General features: G+C 33.3%; 1 protein-coding gene across 4 annotated transcripts in view; it reads right to left on the bottom strand.

Annotated features, from left to right (window-relative positions):
• Positions 1 to 24421, bottom strand: part of LOC118198573 (MFS-type transporter SLC18B1-like) — a 94632-nt gene that overhangs the window by 33807 nt on the left and 36404 nt on the right. For all 4 annotated transcript variants that reach the window (XM_035370276.2, XM_035370277.2, XM_035370279.2 and 1 more), the window contains 2 exons: positions 14858 to 15101; positions 5872 to 5967 (listed from right to left, as the gene is read on the bottom strand). In XM_035370276.2, coding sequence (XP_035226167.1) covers positions 5872 to 5967; positions 14858 to 15073 — 312 coding nt within the window. In that variant the 5' untranslated portion in view covers positions 15074 to 15101. The remainder of the gene's footprint in view (positions 1 to 5871; positions 5968 to 14857; positions 15102 to 24421) is intronic.

Genomic DNA, 24421 nt, shown 5'->3' with positions numbered 1-24421 from the left:
TTCAAAATTTGGAAAAGAATAAAAATATTAGCACGCTGGGAAGGAAAAATCGATGCTCATAAAAATTTGACAGGAAAAAAAAAATAAGAAACGTGAAAAATTTGAGAAAAATTTAAATATTTGTTGACACAGTTCAGGATTAAAATATATTATTTAGCCCTTGTTTATTATGCACATGATATACATAATTTATCACATGATATATATAACGATATTTAAGGAATTTTAACTAAACTGATTTTTTTCTCACTGAATCTGTTCGTATGAAGTAACAAAAGTTCGGACTTCGCGCATTTACCTGTTCCTACAAATTAGTCCATAAATAATAAACGAAATGCAGAAATGGTTAGACTATTGATGTAAAAGAAATGTGACCACAAAAGTCCCCATATCATGTTATGAGGCTACGAAATGCAAAATAATTATAAGATGAAATTCGTAGAAAAGCATAGAAATGTAAAATTAAGAAAAAAAAAAAAAAAAAAAAAAAAAAAAAGCAACCTTAGTTTGATGTAGATTTTGAATAAAACTATCAATTTCGAGGGGGAACAGAGATAGGTCCCTGTTCTTCAGAATCAAAAAAATTTTTTTTTTCGAAAATGTGAGGAGCGATAACCATTTTCTATCAAAAGCAATGAACACAGCAAAGCGAAATATAATAGGGCCAACAATCCAATGAAAATAGTAATGAAATTTGAAAGAATACGATATTAAAATTCTGAAAGTATGAAGAACTGGATTGGAATAAATGTCACTAATTAAAGAAGGCAAATTTTTCTGCATATGAAAATCTTCCAGGGAATCCGAATCACCAAATGAAGAAGCTTTACCGATATTTTCGCAGAGTTAAGTCGCAGAGCTGTTGATCGAGTGCCCTCGCTTCTCTTACTTTTGTAGAACATTCCTGAAACGTAGTTCCTAAAAAAAAATGTTCTTCAAGAACCTTTCTGTTGTTGGGAGAGGGGCGTTCCCTACAAAGAGGAATCTCCGTTCGATTGCCTCCAAAATCCATAAAGTTTCATTCAAAATCTACTCCAAACTAAGGTTACTTTTTGCCAAAATTTTAATTAAAGTTGACTCCAGATCTGTTGAGGGTATATTGATTGCGTCTTGTTTAACAAAAAAGTTTGTTTATTGCGGAATGATTCAAAATGGCTATCAGAAACCATTAGAAGTAATCACAGTTTCTACGAGAAATAGAGGAAAGTAAAGAAAACGGAGGGGGTTAATAGCAGTAATAGTAAATGATATTAGAGTATTCAGATATTGTTTTATTCACAACGCCAAGTAATTTTTTTTTTTTTTTTTTTTTTTTTTTTTTTTTTTTTGATTACGGACATCACTGAAATTAAGGAGATGGACACACTAGCATCCGCCAAAGGGAGGAACGCCCCGTAGATAACTTTTAATGTAAACAATTGCACTGTTCATATGGAAAACTACAAAAACGCACATTAAGCCAACTTGTTCACTAGGTTCGAACCCCGAACCGAACTACCAGTGTTTAGCCACTTTAGTGCTGAACCGCTTGTACAAGTACGCTTACAGTACGTAATTTGATGTTGCATAATTTGGAATATATAAACATTGTTAAATCATCTGTTAAAAATAAATTATGTGGACAGCCATTTATTTATTAATTATTTTTAATATGCGTTCTTGTTTAGTATGCTGATTTAATTTACATAATCAATAAACTTATTCTCCATGTTAAACTGCTTCAAAACATAGATAAATTGTTAATAATAATGTGGGTTTTTCTTCTTTCCAGCGTTTTTAACTGCGGCTCGACTATTATCCATGATTTTGGGTAAATCGTGGCCGTTGATCCCACAATTACCCCGATTAACTGGAAATCTACTGTATAAGGTGACTACATTAATATCAATATAGCTTGTGCTTTGTACATAATTTTACTGAAAATACAAGTAAAATAAAAACATTCTAAGTAAAAGTGACAATAAATGATAATTCATTTATTTCGTGGAAAAAACGAAATCTCTTCCCTGAAAATTTATTATTCAAGGCTTTAGTATGGCACAAATCTACGTGTTGTTGGCATAGAAATTAAACTATTTCAGTAATAGTTTGTTTAAAAAGAACAGGTTTTGCAACGCCGAAGGTAATTATTACAATACGCCAGAATTCAGATTTGCTGCAAATATACAAAGTTTACCAGATGCAGAAAACTGCGCGAAAGCGACGCCCCTTCTCTAGAAAAGATTTATTTATAGAAAATCTCCGAAATTTAAACAAAAGCAGATTTGCCGTTGTTTTTTTTTCTCATCAGGCGGCTGTGCTGTTATCAGCCAAATTTACCGGATGTTGAAAGCTTGACAAACTGGAGGGTTTTTTTTGTGTTGATCTTTTGTTTTTAACTATTCTTTTCATTCACAAGCTCATCTTTATCTTATCCTTAGATGATTTCTTATTTATTTGATCGCATTCTATTCACCTATTCACTGATCGCAATAAACAACATTCCGAAACAATAGTTCAGATTTATGCAAGCTATGCTGTAAATGTTTGCGTATTTAGCGATCATCTCAAGGTTTTCTGATTTTAAACTGAAGATAATATAGTTAAGCTCAGATTACAGTGCTTGAGCTTTTGAATGTTTTAAAGGTTTATGGTCTTTCAGTTTTATCGCAAAGAAACTGCAGCCGTAGATTACCATTTTTAGCAAAAATAAGTCGCATTTGTAAATCTGTATTAAAAGATTTTCAGTCACGCATATGGAGTAAGGAATAGATGTAAATCCCTAAACTAAATGCACATCTACGCAGTCAGACATTCGCCTTTTTTTTTTTTTTTTTTTTTTTTTTGTTTTTTTTTTTTTTTGTTTGTTTTTAGTAATGAGCTACGAAGTAAAAAAAAAAATATGGAAAGAAGACACATTAGCATTTAACATAAGAAACAACTAAAACACCGGACTTCCTGTTTTTGACTATTCATAGATATTAAACACTGACTTCAAGAGTTTATTTTTATCTAAAAATGAGCAAATAAAATCTTTATAGTTGTGCGAAGTATTTTTTGTAAGCCATTCCTCCTCTTTACAAGGGTTGATTTTCTTACCATGCTTTCAATTAACTGAAAGCTGAAGACAAATATAAAGCATTTTTGCAAATGTAAGAAGAAGAAAAAAAAAAAAAAACAGCTTTCTGTTTGCAAAATGTTTTTGTACTTACATGCCAGAGTACTGTACGTGCTAGTGTGATGCACTTGAAAATGCTAGTGAACGCAGAAGGGAAAGGTTTGAAAGAAAGGAGAAATCAGATTGAAAATGAAGAGGCCAAAAAAAAATATAAAAGAAAGAAAAACATAGCCATATTTAATTCTCTTTTTTTTCTTTTTATACAGGGTGTCCCAACAAGACCAGCCAAATTGCACAGCCAGATTTCTCTTGTGGAATATATAAAAAGTGTTCAAGAACTGTACCTGTACAGGCCATAGTTTTCGAGATAAACGCAAAAGAAAAGTATGACGTCTTATCTGAAACTTTATTGAAACAAGAACATCGGTTTTCCCACATGTTTGCTTAGGAAGATGTTCAAATTGTCCACCGTGCATATCGAGGTATGCATAAGCGCTTCGTGAAATGTCTTACTACACGTTGCAGTAACGCAATGTCCACCAAAGTATGTACACGCAGCATAAAGACCAGAAACTAAGTCAACTAGGTAGTAACTAGTAACTAGATTGTGGCGGCCATAAAACCGGACCACCATATCCAATCCATCGATCTGGACATTCCATATCCAGCCGACATGGTACAGGAGTGTCGAAATGCGACTCATTGCGCTGGAACCATAGGCCATGTACGAGTATTGCCACTAAGGATATCTCATCTAGGAAATCAAATACCGTATTTACGCGAATCTAATGCGCATCGTTTTTGGCCAAATGTAGTATTCAAAATTGGGGTGCGCATTAGATTCGAGTGCAAAGTTCGCCGATGACCGCGAATTGACCCCGACAGGAAAAATTAAGCGTGCTGCACCGCACATTGTTGCACTGAGTTTCTGTTGCCTGGAAAAGCATCGAAGCACCAAAGATTGTGAAATCTTTCAAGAAATGCTGCATTTCAAATTCATTGAATGGCAGTGAAGATGACGAGCTCTAGAACGCCGAGGATGACGATGATGATGATGAGGAAAGAAGAAATGAATCTGCGTCTGACGAAAAGAGCTGCGAGGATTCCAGTGATGAAAACAGTGAATAAAGACGTTTACTATTAATCACTAATTGTAGAAACTGTTAGTTAGATAGAAATGTTACGATTTATTTCATGTTCATATTTTACGATAGGTACCGTATATACGGTAGTGGTAATTAACAGTGATTGTTTCACATAACAATTGCCCACTAATAGGTTAATTCTATGTTCTACTACTTTATGTATAAATCCATTGTTGTATAAAATATGGTATCTAAATTTAAATAAAATTATCATACCATTAATTGATAGTTTATATACAAATCCACTGTTGTATAAAATAAGATTCAATAAATTCCTCATATCATTGATGCGCATTACATTCGCCGACAAACAATTTTTTTATTATTTAAAGTTTTAAAATGGGGATGCGCATTAGATTCGATGGCGCATTAGACTCGCATAAATACGGTATTACAACAGGAGGCACACACATTTACAGATCAGCAGACCTGATGCCTCGACGGGAGGATTGCATGAGGATTGAACTCTGATCACATATGGCTGTTGCGACTGTTGAAGACTATATCGCATGAGAAGTATATTTCACCCTTCCACAAGGTATGTGCACTATCGGCTTCAGGTTATTGCAACAGATCTTCACAAAAGTTCATGCGCCGCTGAAAGCCATCGAAATGTAGCTTTCTGGAAAGAGTCACTTCACAGTGCAGTTTACATCTTAACTTTACACTTTCTGGCAACCAAGATTTGGGATTTTTTGGCTTCCTTTTCTGACCTCATTTTTCAATCTCCGGAATCTTTTCCTGCATCCTTTCAAAAGCGTGATTCAGCCTTCTCGAACGTGTGATGATGACAGCGTCATCAGCATGATACGCATTCATGGTGTTGTGATCGCCTTTAAATTTTGGAAGTCATTTGTATAAGGTACCGGTAGCTACCAAAGGCATCCTCTTAAAATACGATTCAAACGACGGTTCATTCCACGGCACACGCATCGATATGCGCGATGAACATTTTGAACATCATGCAAATATCGATGTTCATGTTTTCAATAAAGTCCCCCCCTTTGCATCAGATATTATATCATATTTTCCGTACGCTTTTATATAAAAACTACAGGGCGTACGGGTACTATTCTTTGGACATTTCTTACCTATTTCAAGCGAGGAATCTGACTCTGCAGAGTTTGGACAGTCTTGATGGGACACCCCTATATCTATGGCTTTTAGTACTTTAAAACTCAGCTTTCCTACATTTGTAATACATATTTGTCTGTTAAACTGACTATTTATTCATCTCCAAATGCTATATGACGCAGCAAATTTATCAACAGGATTAACTAACAAGAGAAAACGCGTAAAATATTTTTGATGCTCTGAACTAGTGTGAAAATAATGACAATGATTGTGCAGTAATTTTAACTTCATTTGTTCAATATAAAGTAATTAAATTCATAAAAAATTTAAACTTCATTCATTTCATCAACAGCCAAAATGCTCTATTGTTTGGCTGCTAACCCAGATTTATCAGCCAAATAGTGGAGCATGTTGTAATACTTTATTTTGGCTCATCAACTTATTCATCTATTTATAAAATGCTTCTGATATATTTGAAAGGCAACAGAAATCAGCACTTAATAAATCAATTAACTTGTTTGAAGTTTCATTGTTGGTAGACTAAATTTAACTTACCAGTTTTCCATATATAGGAGACATAATAATAACCACCAGCTCAAAAATACCAAAAACGAGGCCATACTGCGTTGGCGTAGCCCCTTTTAACTCTGCCTAAAATAGAAGGCACTTTATTAATCTAAATATCTCATACTTCAGAAATCAAAATTAACAACTTAATTAAATATTAAAAATCTATAACTTCTTCAAGCTACATAAATAGTTTTAAAGAACTTCTCCCATTTAATGAAATCGGTATGTTTAAAACAAATACAGTTCTTCACTTGGAGCTTGGTAATGAAACTCTGAGCCATTTGAACTGAGGTCGTTAGTCAAATATAAGTTTAACATAGTTCAGTATTAGAATAATAATTATATAAAGCTATACGGATTAAAGATACCTCATAATTCACCGAAGTTTATGACAACGAACTATTTTGCGTAAACTAAAAGCCTTGTTATGACTACTTTCGTAATGCCCACAGATCTCACTTTTGAATTTATACCTGTATAAATTTCTCGAATTCTTAAGAGAGAGAATAGCGTTACTCAATGTAAAATAAAGTATCGGAAAACTTTGGAATATAGCTTATTACTGAAATTAGTAAATTATAGAATTTACTAAATATATAAAATTACTTAGTAAATTATAGAATTTATCTGAAAATTTTACTCGTTCTTCAGAGCTAATGTTATTAGAAATACTGTGCGCTGTATTAGGATTTTTCTGAACGTGAAACAAATTTAATACTTTTGAAGCTCATAAATCTGTCTTAAATTCACACAATATTTAAGATGCTAATAATAAATTGCAAATCACATAAAATTGAACTAACTTAAAGTATTGCAATATAATACTAGAATTTTAAATACATAACACTTTACGACCTTCTGATTATATAATGAAAAAAGAACAAATATTCAACAAAATACATCTAAATACCAAAGATGAATTAAAGAAATTTTCTTAGAGATTTTAAATATAAACTAGCTTTCATAGTTAAAATGCAATCAGTAATTCTATTGTAGAAAAATGCAGACTACATTTTGTAATAAAATATCACTTTTCTTCTCGTGTAAGTCTGAAATGCTTTACTTCTAAACATTTGGCATATCTTTTATACTGTTTTCGAGTAACATTGTAAATGAGGGAGAACCTAATAATCTACGATTTAAAAGATAGCTTAGTCAATAATACGTTTTGCTGGAATGACTTCTTACATAAGCCATGTACATTAATAACAAATTTACTGTAAATGTAAAGTTCATTTACAGAACGATGGATATTACGTACGGAATATATGCTCTAAAACTACTATATTTAGGAAAGTTGAGATTATTGAACATGAAGAGCCTTTTTTCTTTTGCAGATATCCGATAAACAATGAACGCATTAAAACATAAGTTTAAAATCGTTCATTAAAACATCATGTAGAGACATTAGGTTGTTTTGAAGTAGAAGACATGAAAAATGAGCAATTCCCTCGCCGGGACTCGAAACTGGACTTCTCAAATATGCGCCGAGTGTACTAACCGTTACGCTACGAAGGCATGCAAAAAGAAGAGGGAAAATACTTTATATACTCTCCCTTTTAAAAGACAACTGGAATTAGGGGACACAATCGCCAAATCCCGGTGGTGAAGAATCATCATCCACCACATTTTAGTTCGGGCGTCACTGTAGAGACATTAGGTTATTTTGAAGCAGGAGACATGAAAAATGAGCAATGCTCTCGAATACGCGCCGAGTGTGCTAACCGTTACAGTACGATGGCACGCAGAAAGCAGGGAGAAAATACCTTATAATCATAACACTGAAGTTTGTAAACAATAAAATATTTATTTGTTAAAAAGTTTCAGGCTATATATTTGCACGGCTCAGTATCGAGTACTTCGCATGGATGGGTTGTAAACAAAGTAATATTCGCGATATATCGGGTAGTATGTATGGTTCCTCCATTAAAATATTTTGCTCACTTGAATAGGCTGTAATTACCTATTTTTTAAGTATTTCTAGAAACAAAATAGTTTTCTGTGGCGTTATTTTCTCTTGAAAAAAAAAATCATACAGTAAAAGAGCAAATTTATTTAAGTAACAGTATTTTTGATCATTTAATCTATATCGAGAACGGAGAATTCTGAAAATAAATACTCTGGACTAAATACGTTCCGTCTATAAGGTATTTCTCCCGCTTTCTTAGCATACCTTCGTGGTGTAATGGTCAGCACACTCGGTGCGTAGTCGAGAGGTCCGAGCGAGGGCATTACACATTTTTCATGACTCCTGCTTCAAAACCCCTAATAACTCTACAGTGGCGCCCGAACTAAAAAAAAAGGTGATGAATGATAATTCTTCACCACCAGGATTTGGGGATTGGGTCCCCTAATCCTTAGTCGCTATTTGAAAGGGGGAGTATATACGGTATTTCTCCCGCCTTCTTATCATGCCTTTGTGGTGTAATGGTCAGCACGTTCGGAGTGTATTCGAGAGGTCCGAGGCTTAAGTCCCGGCGAAGGCATTGCTCATTTTTCATCTCTCCTGCTTTAAAAAAAATATCTAATGTCTTTACATGTCTTCAATGTTAAAAATGCAGTGTACATAATTTCAAATTTTTGCAAAGGAGTAAAGAATTTAAAGTAAGAATTCCACTTTATTTTACTTCTGAATTACAAATGTGAATTATGTTTATCATTTTAACAATAAGAAACAGAAGTTCGATTCAGTTTTCAGATGTAAAATTCAGTATAATAATAAAGATGATACTTGTTGTAAACAAGGCGGCCACTCAGCCACTGGTGGACCGATTTATCGAAGGTATTAAGTTTATTTGCATATAAATGCTCTAATTCAGCATTTAAAGGAAGCCAGAAAGGAAAAGGATAGGTATATAATGAATGATATGATAAAGCTCAAAACACATTAATCCTCTGTAGTTTTTTGTGATAACAGAATTATTTAATTGAATGTTTCTAAATGCAGTTGTTATAACAAAACTTTCTCGAAATTAATTTCATTTTTATATTTTGTTATATTAACGCAATTTTTTTTCGTAATCAGGGAAAGGCACTGCTTGTAAAAAAATGTAATACAAATTTAATTCAAAACATTATAAACTCGCCTATTTTAACTAAACATATTTTTTACTGGTAACATCTCGTAAAATGTGTGATAAGCAACTCAGCTTGAAACTATCAATGCCTGTAAAATTTTAATTTAACCCTTTGTTGCATCATGTCCACTCTAGTAGACAAAAGTTTAAATTTGTTTATTCTTCTGTAAATGCCTTAACAGATTCCATTCCTGTGTTTATTCATTCTATATTATTAGAACTTTCAACTGTCGATCACAGATGGCTGTATACCATCACTAAGTAAAGCATTGCTATTTGGAAAATGACTGCTACTTCTGTTTCCACGTTAGTACATTTTCTCATAGTAAACATTATATAATATTGTAATGTACATTTTTTATTCATAATTAGTAATTTGAGACATTTATTTTAAATGTCAGTTTGAGAAAATTGTGGAGTGGATAGATAATGATCTACCGAAAAGAGTGGATTGAAACCCAAATCTACTGCTTATCAAGCCAAAACACCGCTGGAAATGTTTATGTTTGGCAAGGAATTTCTAGAAAATTTGACATTTTAATCCAATAGGTACAGGTTACAAAATTGTAGGAAAATGAATTCAATCACAGTCTACGAAATGAAGGTATTTTGGGGGATCTGTATGTACATGTCAGTTGTAGATTAACCATTTAGAAGACTGTAATGATCACTGCAAACAAGGCAGGAAATAATTTCAAATGCAATGACCGTAAATCGTTGGAAAGAGAATTTTATGCATGTGCGTATATGCATGCTGTCCACTGTAGTGAACAAACTGTAGCAATTATTTAAAACGAAATTTGAATAAAATTAATTTTTTTTATTATTACTAAGGTTATTTTAAGTAGAAAAAAATGCAAACATTTTCGTTTAACTTCTCTAGATTGTTTGTATGAAACAAAGGTTAAGACTTTTGTTATTCAGATAAGAAGTTTAAATACATAACAAAACACATTTTCTCGATTGTTCTCATTTTCATTAGTATCACCTGCCTGCATCGTGATTTTAGCCTGATGATTCATCACGCTTAGCGAGCTTAATTTCAGACAATTTTCATGAAACGTTGCCCCATCAGTCGTAGGGTCGTGAGCGCGTATTTTTCTTCCTTTATATTTGTAGTCATACTGTAATTAACTTTCATTTTAAGGTATAATAAAAAAATTGAAGTACAAATGTAGTTTTTAATTCTAACTTTTGTAAAAGATCGTAAAATAATGGATATCGTAAACCCTTTTGATTCGAACAACTGCATCATTATGTAGTTCCCGTCTAAGTATGGTAAAGTAACGTAAGAAAGCCATTAGTGTAAAAATTTGTCAGTCCCAAACTAATCTAATCATCACATGAAATATGATAAGTTAATTTGCTGCGCGATAGCTAATAGTTGGTATTGTGCAGCATCTGAGAGTTTAAAAGCATAGGCTAAAATCAAATTATCTCAGAAATAAAGGTTTAACATTTTAAAGACGTATTTAAAATTCCAATCAAAATTCTTGGGCATAAAGTTTCTGCTCGTACTTTTTAGCAGCTGGGATTCGAACACAAAAACGATATGGCCTTTGATCTTTATATTCCTCGTATGATCGTGCTGCATCAAACTTAATTCACTTTTCCTTCGGTGACGTATTGTAACCCGTTTCTTAAATTTTCTCATCAAACTTATCGTTTTTTAAATGAATCTCTGAGATGAGAAAACATCCGCCTGCAACACGTGCGGTTAATAACAGTTCTTAATTTGATTTAACCTTTAGAAACCAATCGGGGTTGCACATAACCCTGGGTCATTAGTGCCTTTTAATTATTTTTATGTATCTATATATATATGTGTGTGTGTAATGAAGCAGACTTAGATGTAAGGTAGATTAAATATTAATTTTAATTTCAATTAAAATTTATGACCGCAATTCACCTGGCATTCTAATCGTGCCCATTTCGTTAATTTTTAAATTTTCGACATTGTTGCGATATGAAGACAGCGGCGCAGCAACTCCTTGGCGGCAACAGACGTAGAAGCAAAGTCCTTAATTATCCAATATCGAAGCTTATTAAGAGAAACCTTTTAGGTTCTGGAAATTTTAAATTAGCTACGTCATCATCGTTATGTGAAATCATACGATACGGATTAATCTAGAACTGACGCAATCCAGAAAAGGTTATTACTTCTTTTAGAGAAAGAAAATATTAAAATTAAAATGAGGAATGAAGGGCTATTGCTAATTTGAGTTGCAATTTTGATTTACATATGTTTTATCTTATACATATGTCGTGGTGTTTTTTCCTCTGTGCAACAGAAATCTCAGGGTAAAGTCATGGTTTTATTCGACCTTTCAGAATCATGAAGTGGTCTGCTAATTTTATGCAATTCTCCATCAACACCGGCCATTTTATTCGAAAAAAGGTGCTTTCTTCATTGGGATTACCATGACAAAAAGCTTACAGTAATGAACACAAATGAAGGCACAGTTTGAATTTTCTCAAAAAAGTTTTAAAAAATCATTATTTTTATTGAAACATAAATTATAATAACTAAAAATGTTAAATTAAAATTCAAATTAACATACTTGCAAAAGTCACTTCAGCTGATCAAAATGAAGGATAAAAGTGAAAGCACAGTGATTAAAATGTCAAAATGAAATGTAGTCAATACTTTGTGACGATTCCTCTGTTTTTGATAACACCCTTGAGCCTATTTGGCACGGAATTCATCAATTTATTTATTTTTGCTTGTTTGTTTGTTTCAGAAGAAATTTTGCCCCAATCTTCTAAGAGGAGCCTTTTCAAAACGTCCACGCATTCAGTACATCGTATTTCTTTATCTTTTGTAAAGGTTCTTTTCATAAATGTTCAATGGGATTTAAGTCAAGGATTGAGCTGGATGATTCAGAGTGTGGGGCGTATAATAGAGCAATTACAGATGGGTAATATGTGTCGTATGTTTGGGATTATTGTCCTGTTGAAAGTACAGAAGTTGTTGTAAAGTGAAGCTTACGGTCTTTTACTAAAAGATTACATTTATGAACATTCATATAGACATGCTGATCCCTTGTGCCATCAATGAACTCAAGACTTCCAATACTCGTACTGAACTTCCTTGCTTCTGACTGCTGCATATTTGTAACCAGCCCGATGAAGAATTCTGGTGATAGTTTTCGGATGAATTACTTTGTGAAAGTCTTCCTCGAGTGTTGAAATTTTTATATTCACTTTAACAATATGAATAATTTTTCTCTATTCTCTACAAGTCAGCTTTATCTGGCGGCTACTTCTTGGTGCATTTACCACAATACTAGACGATTTGAAATTTTATTATCATAGTGCTTACTGTGTACCGACTCCTATTCACTGTATCACCAGTTTCATTCAAAGAATTATTCTGATAACATAAACGAATGATTATTTTTCCTTTTTCAATCGTAGTTCCTACACGCTTACCAGCCATTTCAAAATTTTGACAGACTAAGCAGAAGCAGTCAAGCTTTCAGCGCCACTTTTGATAAGTGTAACTATTATCTGTCTTATATCACTCTGACTGATACGTACAAAATAACGCAATAAAACTTAATTAGCATAAAACTCAACATTGTGCTTTTCCTTTTGGGTTTCATTTTGATCAGTTGAAAAGTTCTATTTAGTTTTGTAAGCTTATTAACTTGTGTTTCAATTTAAAATTTTGTAATAATATTTATATAGTCTAAAGATTATATATATTTATAATGCAACCCAGATATATATATTTATAATGCTAAAGATTATATATATTTATAATGCATGTTTATGTTGCATTTCTAACCATTTTACCACCCAGCCTGTAAAATGGTTAGTGACCGAAACGCCGTCGCATGGACCTCCGATCTAAGGTTCTACACCAATCAGAGTTATGTCCATGCGACGGAAAAGAATCCACCATCCACCGCCAGCGGCATTCACTGAATTAATGATACTAATGTTACAATGCTAAATTGATAACGTCATCTATGACTGCCATTGCAATGGGCCTGGATTCGAATCCCGGAGAAGGCATGCTTGTAACTGTCTGTCCCTTCATGGGAGGCAACGATGGCCACCTAGTAGGTGCTTCCTTAATGAAGTGGTCACCACTTCCTGCCCTTGTAATGGCGCAAGGCTAACAAAAGCTCCCATAAAAAAATATATAAAACGCAATTCTAATAAAAATAATGAATTTTGCAACTTTTTTCTCCGTTTTTTGAGAAAATGCAAAGTGTGCCTTCATTTATGCTCATCACTTTAGATTGTTCAAAGAATGAAATTCATTCGTTATCTCACACATAACTAAAGATGATTCGTCGCCATTAGAATTTACAACACAGTTTGCTGGCTAACTATATTATTAAAATACATAAATGAAATAATCAAGAGGCAACAGTATTTTTACAAGTAAATCGTGAATTGAGCAGATATAAATACTTATAAATGAGGTTCTTACTGGCTTTTACTTTAGGAATAATTCTTAAAATAAAAGCATTCATGGGAAACCGAGTTTTCTAATAAGTGATTTAAAATCTTGTTACATAAAAAGTAGAATTAATTTTGCTTTTTTCTTGAAATACTTTGCAGTTCTCTAAATCTTTTTGTCTCAGGAAGTCAGCAATGTGCTCTTTCTTCTCTTTACTACCTGAACAATTCTGGTAATCATATTAATAATATTATTTATATGATTCTGTTTTTTTTTTTTTTTGAGATGCTGTACGAATTCAATTTTTTTAAGAACACAAATTCTAAAGTGCTAACAGAAATCCTCTTTTCATTATAAAAGTAATATCGGGAAAAGAAATCATTATTAATCGAGTAGTTAAGGGGAGAATTGTATGCTATTAAAGGTCAAACATCTAATGGATTTAAACTTCTCATCTAGTTGGAAATAGTTATTGGCTGAAACAGAGGCAAATTCAATACACTCTAAAAGTAAAACAAAATATTATTCCATGATTCAACAAACTCTGATTATCGTAACTATTTCCTACTTTCTTCTTTAATTACCAATAGTAGAAATGTTTTCCCTTAAAATTCCATGTGATACCGAAAGAATAAAATTTGAGGTAAATACTCAGTATTGAAGATAATATTCAATATTAGAAGCAGTAAAAATTTTAAAAAAATGGTTCAAGTGCTGAGAAGTAAAGCATGATAATAGATCTCGTGCATTATTAAGCAGCACTTTATTAATAACACAATTCAATCTCACTGCACAGTATTCCTAAACAATACCATCTTATAGCATAGTTATATAATTAGAAGCCTTACGTGTCTTATAGCCATTCAATACAATAAATTTTTTTAGCATCATTTCAGGCCAGTACATATATTTTTACGCAGAAATGCAAAATGCCGTGATAGCATGCTACCATGTCAAGACTAGCAGTTTTTAGAAAAAATATCCACTTATTCCTCTCAGCGAGCAGATTTATTATTTGAGAAAGCTTATGATATTTGAGTCCTGTAGAGACTGTGTGGCTCATTAGAGGCCGAGCGGTAAAATCCGCTGAACACTGGTAGTTCGGTCCGGATATCGAAGTCCCGGCTAACGGGCTATACGGGCGTTTATTTCACCCCATGGGTAAAATGGATACGAGCCAATTACAAGTTCAGACAAATAAATTTCTCATAAAATAAGAATCTCATTAGTTCCTCTAAATTTTAAAATGTGTTAAACACTTAAATTTTTGTGGAAAAAAGTGGAAGTTTTTAAAAATAGTACCAGCATTTAAATTATTAAAGAACGCTTATATAAATTTTAATCAAAAGTTCAGTTAAATTAAATATGTTAGAAAAGTAAATTTTAAAATGATACAAGAATATTTGGTCACACTTTTCTTTTAGTCCAAAATCTGAATTCATTATTACTATTTTCGAGCTATCAAGACAAGGACACTCACCTCACGAGGGAAAAAGGGAGCTTGCAGAGAAACTGAAGCTGCCATCCAAAAATTTGCATAAACCAAGGATACTACTATATATAGCTTCTTCCAGTTGCGGGGTGTAGGAACTACTTCTTCTTCTTCTTGAGGACATTCTTCGACCGAAGACTGACATGGCTGCGGTTCTGCACCTTCTAGCCTCTTCTCTGGTTCTTCGTTTTGTGACTGCGTCATCCGTAGGGTTGAAGGTCAACAAGTTTTTCTATATGAGAAAGAAATATAGGTACCGTTCAGAAAATTAGAAGCTCTTGTTTCACATATTTTACTTCCACAGACGGGTATCAAATAACCATTACGATTACCAAACAGCTAGATAATATCGAGCATGATATCCTCTTCAGCTAAACTACAAATCTAGCGCACTGCATTTCTCACTTTGTGCCTGTAAAAGTTATATAACCTTTTAAGCTCGTCACTAGAATACAAATTGAAATTCTGTAAGTTCTGAGCTGAGCGCATTTTTTTTTTTTCCCCCGATAGAATGACAATTACTTGAAAGTCTACCGGATCGCCATTCGATCAAATTTCTTGACACGCATACTTATCTAAAGGAAACTTGCTTAAATACTAGCTAGTGATTTTGATACCACAGAAGAACGTAATATATCGCGTCTTTTACAATTAAATTGATTATTTTGAATTAAGGCCAATTACTATAATTAATATAAGCGTTTACCATCTAGATAAATGTGTGTGAAAATAATTTACCCAATTTTCTTTTTTTTTCGGGGGGGGGGAACTCGTTAACAGTCAACTTCAGAAAAATATAATTTTTATTTAACTTTCAGAACTTGAAAGGGGGAATTTTTAAAAAATTCAAAATTACCAAAGAAATTTTTGAAATCTAATAAGCGAAACGTACGACCTTGAACTCACCTGATTTCGACCGGACTCGCTGTATAGGTAATGTTTCTGCAAGTACTTAAGACGCACGTCTCACAAACAAGCAAGAAATTCGAGGGTATTCTGTGTAGCAAATAAGTTACTTGAATTCATTAAGTTCCAGAAAGCGTTAGTTAATACGTGGTTAACTCTGGAATGTCGTAGACGAAAGCCTGATGTTCTAGTTTCGTCATATGAAGTTTTTTCGTTTTATTTCCAATTTCTCTAAAAATTTCCTTATAATCTTTTTAAATCAATAACGTCAAAATGGAACTAATTTTCTACTTTTTTTTATTTATGTCAGCTTGAGATCTAAAATGCTACAGCGGAGTTAAAATTTTATCAAAAACAAATTTAAATAACTGTGAATGCTTTATTTTCTGAAAATCTGAAATCGCATAACCAGAGGGTGTCATAAGATTTATTCTTTGTCATAAAAAAAATGGGAAAGGGAAAAGAAAAAAAAAAGGAAGATTGAATGAAGGAAAAAAGAGAAAATAATATAAAAAAAAAATGAGAGGATTCAGGTTCTAACGTCGCACCAGAGGATTTGTTAAGGCTTTTTATGCTTTTGCTGAGACGAGTCTCCTCTTCGACTCACACCTGCTAACACATTTTTTTCTTTTTCCTTTTAGCTTTTGATAGTAAAAACAAACCATAAAAAAGTAAAAATATGCTTACCGAAATTTTCATATAACACCATTTTTTGTCCTGCTTATTTTCAAATATTTTTATTACCGTGAAAGACCGAAATTGGAGAATGTTAACATTCACCAAATACGTTGGTGAAAGACCGAATATTGCACTACATTCTTGTATATTTGGACCCTCACAGGTGTATGTCGATAATCACAGATATGCTCTGGTGAAAGTCGAAAAGAGAGGTCATAAAGTGCCATAATAGTTTAAGTTGTTGCAATAAATAAGATTTGAATTACATAATTTAGTAAGTTTTTTATTACTGTTATTTTATTTTCTTATTTAGAACGTACTGTATAATTAAGTAAGTTTTTAACTTCTATTATTTTCCTTTCTCATTTTGAATGTATTGTGTGTTTTAGGTTCTCATGTTCTTAAGTTCTTATTTCAAGTCTAAAGTGCATTTATTCGCGACTGAATTACGGAGAAGAAAATATAATATTGTTATATGTTCAACATTCACCATTAGTACATGGTGAATGTCGACATTGACCGGTGTAAGTCAGAAATAAGAGTATTTCGAAAATATTTCGGACATACACCAAGAGACTATGTGAATGTTGACATTCACCGGTGAAAGTCGACATTCTCCAGATTTCGGTGTTTCACCGTAACATATACCATATAATATTTTTACTGTATATAGCAGGTGTGGCCAACCTGCGGATCGCGAGCCACATGCGGCTGTTTGAAGGATTATTTGTGGCTCTCGATAAATGTACCCCAGTTCCCTTTTCATTTTTGTGTTATTATATTTTAAAAAATTATTATCTTTCCGTATATATTTCAAAATGTCTTTTAAATTACAGACAACAAATATGAAAGACTAAGTGCAATGTTGTAAAAAATTTCATTTCCGTCCATCGTCTCTTGATTTTTTTCTGAATACATTTGAAATTAACATAATTCAAGGTGAATTTTCCATTTCCAATGCAATTATGACCCAAAATGTATCTGGAGAATTAGAACTAATAGAGATGCAAGAAGATCAAGCTCTACAATTAAAATATAAATCGACGCCGATTACTGAATTTTGGAAATTTGTACCAGAATCAAAGTATCCTGAATTAAAAAAGGCTGCTTGTCGAATTATTTCAATATTCGAAACAACATACTTATGTGAATCATTTTATTTCACTTTAAAATTCGTGAAATCCAAACACCGATCAGTATTAACTAACCAGCATCTCAAAGAATTACTGAGAAGTGCTGTCACCAATTATTCACCAAATTTTTAAGACTTATCAAGAGAAGTAAAATAAATGTGTTTAATTTTTAATATTTAAATTCAATACACATATTTTGTACTTTTCTTTATATGTTTTTAATAAATATAATTTCCGTAAAAAAAATTTAATACCTTTTTTTGCACACGTTTTAAATACGTATTTAATTGCGGCTAGCGAAAAATTTCAGATTTTGAAAAATGGCTCGGATTATCAAGGAGCTTGGCTACCTCTGGTATATAGTGTTTCAGAGCAAAAAGAAAAAATTCATAAAGAAAACAGCTATACGTCTTCTGAGCAAATTTGTGCATGCAAAGGGGAAAATTAATAAAAATATTCTTAAACGTTTCGTGTCACATTGCCTTTTCCTTGGGTTCTTTGCATTTATAAGCAATTATGCGCAGAATAAAATAAAAATAACAAATTCGGAATGAACTGCATAGAGTTTCATATTTCAGTCTCCACGTAGACGTGTTAACCATTCTGTGAATAGTGCCTTCAACAATTTAGGGTTAGCTCAGTTTAGACTATGCGATTATGTCAAAGCTTTACGACGCTTAAGGGGAGTGATGCCTTCGCGGAGGGCTTTCTAAGGGAAAGTGGCTGGTATCCACATCACATATGAGGAAAATCACGAAAATAAGTCGTACAGCCAGCCGGTTCGCCTGGACTCGAACTACCAGAATTCAGCGGTCTTAACCGCTCGACGAGTGGAGGGGCCTAGTAATTTAGAGCATTCAAATATTATGTATGTTACATAGAATTTTAGATTCGGTTTTCTTTATTATTTCTGAGATGTACACTGCGTGTGTTGCAGAAACGTTGCTTTTAAGGTCCCCGTACTCTGCGGAATGCATGCGAAACAGTGAGTCGTAAGATCAGAGCCACTGTGAGCGAAACTGAATCTCAGTCGAATGGCCAATTAGGAACGATAACTATCCTTTTATAATACTTTAATATCCGTCATTTGTTTTACCTACTTTTAAAGCTGAGTGTTGTGAAACTTCAGTTAAAGGACCTTCATTGGATATTGAGCAATCTATATCTTTATGTAGATTGTTAAATATTTTTTTAATTAGAGAAAAAGGTGAGATTCCGAAACATATCTCGTGTTTTAAGCAATGAGTGACGTAAAAACTCCGCTGACTGCAGCTGTTAGGTTAACATCTAACAGAAAAACAGGGATTTTTAGCATGAAATGACACTTAAGTAACCTTATTAAAGCTTAATGAAAATATGTGATATATTCCAGCTTTTTACGTGCTGTCAGTCAGCTTTCAGCAAGGCTTGACGGCATGTTTTAAAATGTATCGTAAATCAAGGAATAATGCATTAACCTGAAACTTCCCTTCAAGCTGAAAAAGAGTACTATTAATACATACCAGATATTGAGATTAGTTTGTGATGCTGCTAAAGAAAACAATTAACAAGCATTTTCAGTAACTGATTATGCGAAGAAAATGTGTCAGTAAAGATACAGTATCAAAATTATGTGAACTGTATATTTTATCTCGATAGAACTATGCAAGTTGAATTTGTATTTAAAAATACTATGATGAATAATTCATTTATAAAGACTTATTACAGAGTTTAGGAAACGTATGAAAAATATGGCATGAAATATGGACAAAAGCTTCATTCTCCGTCATAACAATGCTCTGTGTCATAGATCACTTCTGTTATGGTAGATTTGTTAATTATTCCTCTATCTTATTCACTTATTCAGCATTTTATTCATCATCTCATTCATCCATCTTATTTACGGATCTGGCATCTTACAAATCTAAAAGGAGCATAAAAAGGAAAAGTTTTGTAATCGGTTAGGGACATTGAGAGTAAAAGACTGTCGCGAAAGAGAACTTCCAGAATTGCTTCAGACGGTGTCAAAAACGGTACGATAAAGTGTGTTTGAAGACAGAGGAGAATATCCTGAGAGGAATTAATGGGAAAATATTTTATACCCTTAATGATGTGTATTGATTTGAACATTCACGTACTTTTTTACTACACTCTGCATATATTTTAATAACAGCTTAATGTTTACTATCTGTTTGCATTACAATAGTCTACCATCCTCTGCGTTTATTTCATTACGTCATTTGTTCTACCCAAATTGCGGTACATATATTTTTAAGCCGTTTATTAGTTGAAAAAGACTTTTCCCATTTCCAGAATTTTCTAATCACTCAATTTACTTGTTATTTTATTTGACTGCCATCGTTTATTAATACTTGCAAATAAAGAAAGGACAAAACGTGCGCCCATGACTGAAGCATCGCTCATTTAGTCATTTAATTTGACTGCCGAGATGCAAGGTTAACAAGAGGGAGTCATGCACGTGTCATAGTTGGAATAACAGATAAGCGCTAACACGTGTCTCTCCTGGGACACTGTTAGCGATATGAACTTGGGAAATATTTGCTTTTGGTTAATTGTAAATGAGTAATTATATTGGCTTTTACATGCTTGTATTAATATGGTAGTCATGCTATTTTTTCTTGAGGACTAGGATGGAGGATCTCATGAAAGGGCAAATGAGATTGTGAAATACTTCTAGATTAGCATTTCTCAACTTCTGCTTCGAGGGCCATTGATGCTCGGCTACTAGGTCATAAAATAATCCGTAAAAAATACAGTCTGACCCATGCAGGCAGTTTTCAAAAATTCTGCATTCGGGGAAGCCCTTTTTTTATCCCACTCTTCATCTAATATAAACGTAAACTGTCCTCGACTGTTTCGATTCTCAGGGAAGTATACGTTTCCCTTTTACAATTGTTCTCTATCTGACAATGCGTTTCTACAAAGCAAATGTAAATTTCTAATGCATAGGCAGAAGTTGAAACTGCCGTGAAGTAAAACTCTAATTTTATACTCAGGCAAAACACTTTGCTACAAATACATTACCCAAGTAACATTACCTTTCTGGTTATGTGATTAAGCTATTACTTTGAGACATCAGGGTGCTTATATGTTGATTATCTTGCCAGTGACAAGGAGGTAACATAGCCTGAGTACTCTACAGTTACAGTTACAGTTTCAAGACTCCATGAATATGGTTCAAGATCAAACATTTGTAATTCTTAATGAAACGGAAAACATAGTTTCCTTGAAAATATAATATCGTGGTTAAAATATTCACTAGAAATGGAACGTAATCCTTCGTCGTTATAAAATAGTTCTGAATGTATAATAACTGTTAACTAAATTTATTTAACAAGTCACTTTATTTTTTTCTCAAGAATTCGAAGCTTACTCTCCATAAGATCATAACTATGCAAGAAGAACCATAAATTATTTTTAAATAGGCGTAAAAGAGAACATTTGCTTCTGAAAGTGTAACAATTTACCCCCCAATGAAAAAATTATAAGTGTTCCAATGTGCTTCACTCTTGGAGCATATTTATTTAAATTAATTAAAGAAAATCTAAATCGCTACAGCCCGTCAAATATTAGTACGAAAGAAGATACTCGGCTTAAATCGAGGTCTTATAGATATATAGCTTTTGATATGTATCATAATTCCATTCTTTAAAATAAAATTTAAGAAAAAACTTGAAGTCGTGAACAGAGCTTTCAAATAAATCTAACAATTCTGACCACGCTTCACGTTGTCAACTATTGCGTAAATCATGCTAAACGGAGAAGAGGGACAGGTAAGGGTTTATGCGGACTTTCTCGTATTTTTTCTTTTAAAAATAGCATAAGAGCTATTTTTAAAAGGAGAAATGCCCTTTGCATGTTAAAGCGAGAGTTTCGGCTGAGAGTTGAGTAAATGATCTCCAATTTATACACTAAGCTATAGAAACTGTTAATTGGATTCGGATGAGACTGCGGTGTTATATGGTCAGTGATTATTACTTCTTAGTGCAAATCAAGGAAAGAAGCTATGAAAATTTTAACAAAACTATTTTAACTTATAAGAACAAAATATCAAATTCTAATTAAATGTTTTATTTTTTACAAAAATAGAAAATGCAGATGGCTGCATGAGCATGAAGCATTTAAAAATAATTATAAAAAACATAAAAATTAAAAAAATAAAATTTCATAAAATACCACAGAAATCACCAAAAACAATGAGTAAATTTAAATTACGTGGCACAGTTTATGTCAAAATCTGCCATACATTTTCTTTTTTTCATCTCAGCTGATTTTCGGGGAGAGTGTTAGGCTAAGCGATCGTTTTTCGAAAAAGGCTCTATTTAAGATTTAGGAATTAATTCTCTTTGGCATTAAATCTCAATATGTCGAATATGATCTTGCTGTTCATTCAGCTGAAAGATCATTCAGCTATAAGGTTTTTCTTCCTCCTTACCACACACCTGCGTAGTATAATTAGAAAGCAAGATCGGTCAGTAGCTGGAAGATCCGAAGTTCAAATCCCGGGTACAGCATTTCTGATTCTTCGTGTTTTCCGACTTTAAAAAATTCTAAATCACTTTACAATGGCGCCCGAACTAAAAGGTGCTGGATAATAATTCGTCACCAACAAGATTTGGCGACTGGGTCCCGTCCTTTCTTGTCACCCTTTAAAAGAAGGGAAAATGTAACGTGTCTTTCTGTCCCTCCTTACGGTCCCTTTGAGGTATAATTAGATTAATTGCTAGCAGATGTAAGATCAAGAGTTTGAATCCCGACGAGGGTTGTTGCAAATTTTTCACATCTTATGCTCCGAAATAAAATGAGTAACGGCGTTTAGTTTTATTAATACCGTTAGCCTCCAAATTGAATTTCGCTTTGTTTTATACTATTATAAGTTTTGCTAAGCAGTTTTCAATTTAAGTTCATCTGAACGAAATCCCGAAAATTATCTATTTTCCCATGCTTTAATATTGTTTTTCCAATGGCGGACACATGCTTATAAAGGCATTGGCCACTCCTAAGGCCAAAGGTGTTGGCCATTTTATTGTGGAGGCACCTAATAGGCGGGCCCCGCTACCTTCCTATGAAAAGACAGAGTTTTACATCCATGCCTTCTCCAGGAATCGAACCCGGGCCCTTCGGTATCGCAGTCAGGCCTAACCACTTCCAGATCATTTTGTGTTCTCCTGCCCACACACAGCACTTAACAGCCTCAAGCAACCACGAGCCAGATTCTAGCCAAATTGGTTCCAGAATCTACAAAGTAACAGAGTTGCCCAGCGGAAACTGAAAACAATCATTGACTACTGTACTAACAATTACTCTTCTGACACTGGAAGATAGTAGTCATAATCTATATAAGCTAGTTCAATATGTCAGCAACAGAGTATGTGATATGTATGTTCAATATATAATTTTGTATTTATGCTGTGCCAGGTTCTCATACATAAAGTTCGTACTGTATCTGAATGCTGTAACGTATCTGTATGTTTATATCTTTTATTTATGGTACCTAATTTATACTAAGGGTCACGCGTACCTCAATGGCATGCTTCTTGTAAACTTTAACTATCATGATAACGTATACGTATGAGTGTATATATTAATATGAGTGAGAGTATGTATACTTTTATTTGTTTCGGAATATCTATGTATGTAAGTTTGTACTGTATATGAGTTTGTATTTATATGCATATACATATATTTTGATCTTACTCTTCTTCAAGTGCCTTGTATGCACATGTATATATTTCTTTGTACATTGTTGTACTCTTCTTCAAGTGCCTTGTATGCACATGTATATATTTCTTTGTACATTGTTGTACTCTTCTTCAAGTGCTTGTATGCATATGTATATCTCTTTTTTGCATTTTAGAAATGTCGTCTGCTCATCCGGGACTGCCCAGGGATGCGGCCTGGTAGCTAGTGGTTGACTCCCGCCGAGTTGGTAACCAATTCTGCATGGATATATCTATACCTGGGTCGGAAGCCAACTCAGTGGTTTACCTCCTCTAACCACTATACCGCCTGGGCGGCTGCTTTAATATAAAATTTAATGTTTGTCTAAGTAGGATTAGTTATGCATGACACTTTTTTTTCTTGGAATAAATGAAGAAGCAAACAAAAAGACCGATAGGCTCAAAACTTAGGGACAAATTTAACAAAGGACTCACCCAAACACCTAATGTTCACCAAAGGAAGAAATTAACACTCAAATGAAATAAAGTAAAGCGGTTCTGACCGCACTTTCACGTTGTTACTCATTGCGTAAATGATGTTAGATGGGGAAAAGGGGAATAATTATGACGTTGAATATTTGTAGAAACAGTCACTTTCCTTCCATTTCTTCGTTCAGGAAATAGGATAAAGGAAAGCGTTTGCATGTTATGTACTCTTAGTACAAATTAGATGGTATCAGCTGTTAGAGCAAATCAGAGGTCGTTGCTTGACCTACGTCTGATTTGCCTAGCATGACCTACCGGTACTGTAGTTACGTAATCTGACAGGTTACGCCCTTCGCAAACAATAGGGAGAAAAGTCAATATCTGATTGAGAAGGTGCTATGGAAAACAGGGAACAATATTCAGATTTGGCAAAATTGTTTCGAAATTTCAAGAATATTTGTAATTAAATTTTAAAATGAATAAAGGCAAACAGATTTATTACTAATTCAGAAGTCAAACAACAAAAATCAGCGTTATACATACAAAATTTTCACAGGACTAGTTTCGATGGTTTTACCGAACCATCATCTTCAGCTGCAAAACCGCAAATGAACAAGATAGGAAATAATGATTAGATAAGATAAGAAAGCCTTGACAAGAATAAGCAAGTGGTGCCATCTGTTGGCGAA

The sequence above is a fragment of the Stegodyphus dumicola genome, chromosome X1 (genome assembly GCF_044657685.1).
Source record: "Stegodyphus dumicola isolate Sdum_Otavi_A_Nest chromosome X1, ASM4465768v1".
In the NCBI taxonomy this organism is placed as follows: domain Eukaryota; kingdom Metazoa; phylum Arthropoda; class Arachnida; order Araneae; family Eresidae; genus Stegodyphus; species Stegodyphus dumicola.
Note: the sequence above shows the minus strand (reverse complement) of the source record. Positions and strands in the feature narration are given on the sequence as shown.